Raw genomic sequence first — 7,586 nt, 5'->3', positions numbered from 1 at the left:
CTGACGGTGGCGTCATAGACGCAAATGATACAGACATCTTCTGCTGCAGGTGCTCTAGTAGCGCGTTTTCGTAAATTGAAAACGCCTCTTGATGCCCACCGATTTATTCGGGGCCTTGCGCAGCAAGGTGTTGCACGCCCACAGTGTCAAGCAAGGACATTAGCTTTTTAAGTCCGTCCTGCATGCCCTGGGACAAAGAGGAAAATTGTTATATCATCATTTAGGGTCAGTCTAAACGACTCAGGTGTAGATTGACTTCAAGTGCTACCAAGTGCAGCGGGGTTGCCGTAGCTTTGCGCTTTGAGGGAGCATAACATAGGATACCAACCTTTCGTTCTACACTTAGAACAAGTACGAGTTTAGCGGATCGTATAAACTTGCCTCGATAGATAAAGTAAAATCTAAATACATGCAAAACTACAGGTTACCCAGCCACATCCCGTATTCTTGTTTGGGTGCAGTCACACCATGCCCATCTCACGTGACACACACAACCTGTTACCAGGGTACGTGTAACCCTGTTAAACGGATAAACAACAACTAATTAAGCCAGAAACAACTGGAGTCTAGTTCACATGGAGGGATTGAAATTGCCAACTTATAGTGGGAAAAGTAAAGGGTCTGTTCATCTTTATTGGAAAAACATAGACAATTGTTTCTTGGTGCAAGGAACAAAATGGAAAGAGTGCTTTTTATCGCAACAAATGATTGCAGGACTTGGGGCTATTTTGCGCGAGGCTGCAGCACAGTAATTTGTACTTCACCAGTCTAAAATAATACGGTGGAAGCATTTTGTTGCTTTGAACAAAGCGTTTGAGCCAGCGAACTTGCAATATTGTCTACGTGATGAGTTGCATCGATTGAAGTAAGAGAACTATAAAGACTTATCAGAATACGTTGCCAAAATTTGCCAGCTCATTTCGCAAATTAAAGACATGACGGAGATCGATCATATCATATAAAAACCAAAGAGAATTACAGCAAATAACAATATAAGAAGTTTAATATTTACGTATCGAGACTTTAAAAAAGGCTGTAACAGTCGCGCTCGATTTTGAGCGTGCTCATTTAAATAATTTATGTGGTTATCTAGGTTAAACACCGCGTTTTCCACGTCCTGGTCTGCAGTGATCTAGCCACCTAATGAGCCTGAGCCTATGGAAATTGACCATGCTCGCCCCATTCAAAGGTCGTCTCGTTTTTAAATCTTTATCAAAATCACTGTCCAAACAAACCAAAGTGTTTGTATTGCAAGAAACTCGGTCATACAATGCAACAATGTTGTAAGCGGAAGAACAAACAACAAGGCAACCATTATCACGATAATCAAAATAGCGCCAATATTAATTATTTCGAAATGAGTCTGTTAATAAAGAAACGATAGCTACAACGTCTCATGAAGCTATCATAACACTTAGTGAAGCTGAAATTGCAAACTATAGTGGAAACAATCTAATCATCGAGAACTTGATGATCGTGCTGTCAATATTATACTGGATTCAGGTGTTACGTGCAATGCGGTCAAGCCAGTATTTTTTCAAATTGATTTTATTTTAAAAAAATCTCAAGAAATTTCCAGATGCTTTAACGCCACATCGTTCGGTAGAGTCTCAAATGACCATGAAACCAAGAGGTCAGCCAAGGAATCGACCATCTTTACAGAGGTTTGTTGACGAAAACCTATCACGCGATTGGACTAAATTATCTGACTCGCCTTGGGTTCCGACATATTTGGTATACCAAAGAAGGATCCGAAGACAGAAATAAGTGTCTTTTTTCTGAATTGATTCGTTCTGATAACTCCAACATATTGTTACGATGGGTTATTGATGTTCCGTATGTCAACTCTAAAACCATTGTTCCAAAGAATCCCTTGCTACGTATTGATGAATCATTTGACAAATAGTTATTTTACTGTGATCAATTTGACACAAGGTACCATCAGATGCGTATTTATATAAATAGCAAGAGGTTAACCGCATTTTGTACAAGTAAAGAAAACTGTCAACGGTGTGTTGCACCAATGGGTCTTGCAGGAATGCATGGAGCTTTGTCACGTCTTATGCGAGTTTTTTTCGGAAAATAACCTTTTGTCGTCGTCTACTTGGGTGATATCTGCGCGTTTTCACACACTCACGCTAAACATTTATTTCAGTTGAAGACAGTGTTTGAAACGTTGTGCAACGAAAAGCTTTATGCTAACATTAGGACAAGTAAATTTGCATCGGAAGAAGTTAGCGTTTTGGGTCATACTGTATCTGGGAAAGGATTTTCCGTTGACAATTCCGAAACCGAAGCAATTGCTATATGGCCAGTTCCATCATCAGTCAAGGAACCTCAAAGTTCTCTTGTTTAGCTGGATATTATCGGAGATTGTCCACCGGTTTTCTCAAATTGTTTTACACACTGGCATTGGGATAAATACCAATATGATGTATCTGCTACTCTTAAGATTGGTCTCCAATCTGCACCTGCTATCACCTTACCTAATTTTTCATGCCCTTTTGTTCTCACTACGGATGCGTCAGGGTTGTGTATTGGTGGTGTCCTTTCGCAATTTGTAAATGGTCATGATCATCCTGTTGCTTTCTTTTCTAAAAGCTTGGTGTTCATGAAGTTAATTGGTCAGCGCATGAGAAAGAATTTTTTGCTATTAAAATGGTCTCGACCGATGGCGTCATTGTCTTTACGGTCGTCAGATTATAATATTCACTGATAATAGCGCATTTTCATGGCTTTTTCATCATCCAAAAAATACCATAAAAATTGGCAGGATATTTGACAATATTATTCTTCAGTATTTTTTTACGATCCATCACATCGATGGTGCTCTCAACGTCGTAGCTGATGCCTTGTCGCGTCGTCCAGACGAATCTGCTCCTTCTAGCAGTGACTTTCATAATCATGATGGTAATTGTCAAGCTCATGGTTCTCGTTTGCGAGTTTTACTTTTTGGGACAACTCTGATCCGGGAGGGGATGAGGCCACATCAAGCTGCTAAAGTAATGACTGCATCGTATGTCGATCTGTCTTTAGAAGTTCGTAAACTGTTTCATCAAGGTTATACCAATGATTCTAAATTTTAAGACTCATGGACAAAGTCGGATACAGAACCATTGTTCATCAAACATGATGAATTATTATTTATTCGATCTTCGAACAAAGTTGCAAGACTTTGTGTTCCGAACAACTATCGCTTACAAACTCAAGTTACTGCTCAATATCATGACTTTCAATAGCTACTCATCCTGGAAATCGTAGAACGTTCTTACGAGTTGCGCAATTGTATAATTAGAAAACATTGCAAATGATAGCAAATAATTCGTCAAAAACGCTGCAGCGCATGCGAATGATGACGCACCTGTAACAGCCAGATCATTCTTTGAAGCTGTAGCTCGACACCATGGCTTACCTGAAGTTATCATCAGTGACAGAGATAGCAAGTTCACTTCATCATTCTGGAAATCTCTGATGACAATCATGGGTGTTCGACACAGTATGACAACAGCACATCGAGCTCAAGCTGATGGACAAACTGAGCGACAAAACTTAGTCGTTGAAAAAGCACTTGGTACAGAATTCTTAGGCACCATGGAATATGCTCACTCGACACTTGTCAGCGCATCCACGGGATATTCTCTCTTTGAGATTGATATCGGGAGCAAGGAACGTTCTCCATGGCAAAAAGGATTCAGGTTAAATGATGCGAAAGTGAAAATTGATGTACAGGTGACAATGGAGTTTGTGTAAAAAGATATAATTGAGCAAGATCGGAGGAATCTACTCAAAGCTCAAGCCACTCAAAAGCAATACCATGATCAGAAAAGAATAGTTAACCGGACTGAATTCAAAGCAGGAGATCCAGTCATGCTAGATACTCGAGGAATATCTCTCAAGCATGCTGCCTAAGATTTGAAAACAAAAGAGCGAAGTTTGCAGCAAGAAAAGCTGGGCTTTCCGAAATCATCTAGATGATAAATCCCAACGTGGCAAAACTCAAGTTCTTTTAAAGCATGAAGAAAATCAATCCACCTTCAATGTTGATGTGTTGTCAAAATATGAACCAACACCAGATAAAGTTCTTAGTTGTCATATCCCAGAGCGTCCAAGTTTGTGAACAATGACTCAGCGGATCAGCTTCAAATTATTCAGCGTCTTTGGAGAAAACAGGCATACAAGAAACAGTAGGAAGAAAAAGGGTAGTTTACATATATCGCAGGAATCAGTCTAACGATTCTAAATTCGCCAACTACCGTTCAGAACCCCATAAGTGCGAACGATCCTTACATTATAGGGATTTCAGGAGTGCACTACTGACATTACAATCAAAAATTTTGCCACTCCTCTACATCAATAGCGCACGAAGCGTTTTCAGTCATTCTTCTAGCGTCGAATGTATCAGACTTGAAATTAATCGTCTGCTCGCAATGAGTTCATAATTGCTTATAGTGATACGAGCGCATGTGCTTAGCTTGAAGGCACAATATGTCCTTCGTTCATTCTATCGTGTGCTTGGCAGATAAGCCGTGTGGATGGGTATATGCGCATATATAAACATGCTTTGTTGATGGACATATGCTCATAGATACATACAAAACTCGAAGCTCTTGCAAAATGTATGAGTACTGTAGGTTCGACAACTTACTTCTAAGCAAAACGTAAAATGTCAGACCTACCATACTTTGTTTAAATTCATTCGTTCCAGCACTTCTCTTATTCGGGGCACTAGTGTTTCACTGATTTCGCTGGTTGCAATGTTGACGCAGTAGTTACAGTTCCTAAACGATAGAATACATGGCGTCAAGTAAAGAAGAATTTAAAGTATAAGAGGTACATGTGTAGTATGATGCCAATCTTCTACATACGATTATACATCTCGATGTGTTGTTGTGCTGTTGATAACCGGAAAGCCACAGTGAACATTTCCAACTATCGCTCCATAGTTCTAAAAATTGTAAATGCCTGCATGCATGAACATGATGGAACTAGCGATAAGGATTAAAGTGAAGCACTTATAATTTGTCTGGACAGTAAAAATACCGCTTCACATAAAATAATTTGTGTTTTATACAGGCGAGCAAGGAATATATCTGGACTATTAAGTCTTAGCGAAACTGTGGTGGACACACCCTGGATGAGAACCTCTCTCAAATAGTAACTTTCAGGTCCGAAACCAGGTCGTAAAGCTATAATTTCATAATTGTTAAACTCGACTATCTCAATAATCTATGCGAGGCTTGCTATGCTGTTTTATTGCATAAATTCTAGACGAGCTATTTACAAAGTTTCACAACGCGCGGTAAGGTGATGACTACATTGACAAGAAGACTTAATTGCTCTCACCATCCTATAGCGTACGCTTATGGATTGAAAGTATTTAGTCATAGCCAGGAGGATTTTATGGAGTTAAGCATACCTTTTATAGCAAGTTTTGTGAGAGGTAATGCACGTTTCATGTGAGAGCTTTAAATGCCGAGTAGCTGTATCTATCTGCTTGGTGGAAAGTGGTGCTAATTATCTTTCAGAGCTATGGGATCCCATCCTAAGATCAAGCCACAGTATGTTTTTAGGCATGATCTTGGGATGGGAGCGCCCTGTTCTTTCTACCAAGAGTAATGAATATACTGAATCCTACAACATATAACAGATTAATTCACTAATTTTCATTTCACGAAGTTAAGGAGAAATCCGTTGCATCACCCTTCCAAAAATGAAGCTTGCTGCTGGCCTTATTTTCGCGGCACTCGCTTATAATAATGTCACCGCTGGCAACCAGATGTACCTACGTTCATCGGACCCGCAAGCTCAGGACGTCTCCGACAGTAATGACTCCGATTTTTCGACTTTCGACTCGCTTGACGTCGACGAGAATGATGACAAAGGCGACAAGGATGAACTCGTTAACGATCGCGCCGACTTTCTTGGCCGCCAAACCCATAGCATTGAAAGTAACGACCTAAAAACTAGAATTATGTCACTGATTGGTAGCGGCAGTGGCGTGGCTGATCTGCAGGACATTATTGACAGCCTTCATATAAATCAGGACTCTGATTCTAGCGGACTTCCTAAAGATGATGAGTCTTGGCATCTTGACAGTGAAGGCAACGGAGATAAGGGGGTCTTTTCGAAGGAAAGGAAGGAAAACACATTTATCAGTGACCTGGATAGTGACGACCTATCATGGATATCGGAGGACAAAGAGAAGAATCTGGCATTGATTGACAGTCATCGAAGTGGAATGCAGAACTTCCTTGACACCTTCGCAAATGAACGCGGCTCGGACGCTAGTAGCTCTCGCTTTGATAACTCTGACATCTTCTCTGACTCGACCGATGATATTTCATCTGAGGAAGCCAAAGAAAAGGCATCTGTCGACGAATTAGATAGCGATGGTATATCCCGGTCGTCGGAGGATAGTGAAGATCCCACACTCGCAATTTCAGGGGCAAGATTGAAGGATTCGCCTTTGATCAATGACAGCGACAGCAACGACGAAATTCCCAGTAAGACTGGCCTCGAAAACCAGCTTACCAAAACATTATTGTGAACAGCATTGGCGACCCTGGGTCAATGAGCCACGACCAAGGTTATGGTCAAACGCATCAAAGAGCTGCAGAGTGGCTCGAGAAGCAACAGTGAAGAAGACATACCGATAGAGGATGACGATAGTGTCGTGATATGAGCTTCAGTTCGCGGGCGACAACGGGGTTGAAAGGAAGATTTAAAAATATTTTTTCACTCAATATGTCAACTTCGGACGCCAATACTGACCCCGGAATCCTCAGTAAATGTGCCAGAATAACTTCTGTGATAGAAGTCACGGTTTGACCAAGTCGTTAGTCGTAAGCTTGTGACATACTATCTAGAATTTACATGTATAATATACTTTACCGAAGGTCTGTCTTTTCTAGACTTGTCAGCCTTTGCCTATCAGTAGCACTATTAGTGGTGTCATGAGCTGTAGATCTTCTAGTGCGTAGGGCTCATCTAATAATGTTTTTTTGTGAACAAGTTTCTGCTATCACAACTAGGTAATATATTGTTTTCTCGTGGCTATATTCAGAATTTTGCAGAAGGCTTACATCAAGACCATAGCGCAGCGATCGCTGCTGGCAAGCTGTACCGGGACCTTATCTACGTAGATACCAAGATGTCACTACGACCAATCATGAGGCTTCAAACGTCAAGTCTTTTGAAAAGTTTGACAAAGAGCAGCTACACAGTTATATTATGCTGCCCAATGTGTTTGACGTGAAAATTGCAGCTCAATCATCGATCTGACACAGGAAAAGCGAATAGCATACGAAGATTAGATACTCGGTATATCTTTTGATATCTTGACCTTCACGCTCTAGAGAGCTAACGATATAAAAGTGTGCGGAGTGCCTCGGGGAGCGACTGCCTGATCAGTAACTAAAAAATGTAGAAAAATTTCAGTGACACGAAAAAAGAAGGGGGAGGATCTGTCGTAAATGTCACGCTCTCTACAGCAGTGCCTAGGAAGGCAAAATATCAGGTCTTGAGGATTTCAAGTAGAAACGCCCAAAGCAAGTCAAACAATGTTTATGAAGCTTGGTTCTCGTCCG

General features: G+C 40.8%; 2 protein-coding genes across 2 annotated transcripts in view; one reads left to right on the top strand and one right to left on the bottom strand.

The window, feature by feature from the left end:
• Nucleotides 1-5,710: 5,710 nt before the first annotated feature.
• Nucleotides 5,711-6,547, top strand: PHALS_01274 (RxLR-like protein; the record flags this gene model as incomplete). The annotated part of the gene is made up of 1 exon (XM_024731109.1): nucleotides 5,711-6,547. One exon carries the CDS (start codon nucleotides 5,711-5,713, stop codon nucleotides 6,545-6,547), a length of 837 nt encoding a protein of 278 aa, XP_024581320.1.
• Nucleotides 6,548-6,747: 200 nt separating this feature from the next.
• Nucleotides 6,748-7,586, bottom strand: part of PHALS_01273 (uncharacterized protein) — a gene marked incomplete at both ends in the record, with an annotated part of 2,612 nt that continues 1,773 nt past the window's right edge. Inside the window, 4 exons of the mRNA XM_024731108.1 lie at nucleotides 6,748-6,805; nucleotides 6,892-6,927; nucleotides 7,010-7,027; nucleotides 7,083-7,134. Coding sequence (XP_024581319.1) covers nucleotides 6,748-6,805; nucleotides 6,892-6,927; nucleotides 7,010-7,027; nucleotides 7,083-7,134 — 164 coding nt within the window. The remainder of the gene's footprint in view (nucleotides 6,806-6,891; nucleotides 6,928-7,009; nucleotides 7,028-7,082; nucleotides 7,135-7,586) is intronic.

Source organism: Plasmopara halstedii, assembly GCF_900000015.1.
Source record: "Plasmopara halstedii genome assembly, contig: Scaffold_1343, whole genome shotgun sequence".
NCBI lineage: Eukaryota > Oomycota > Peronosporomycetes > Peronosporales > Peronosporaceae > Plasmopara > Plasmopara halstedii.
Note: the sequence above shows the minus strand (reverse complement) of the source record. Positions and strands in the feature narration are given on the sequence as shown.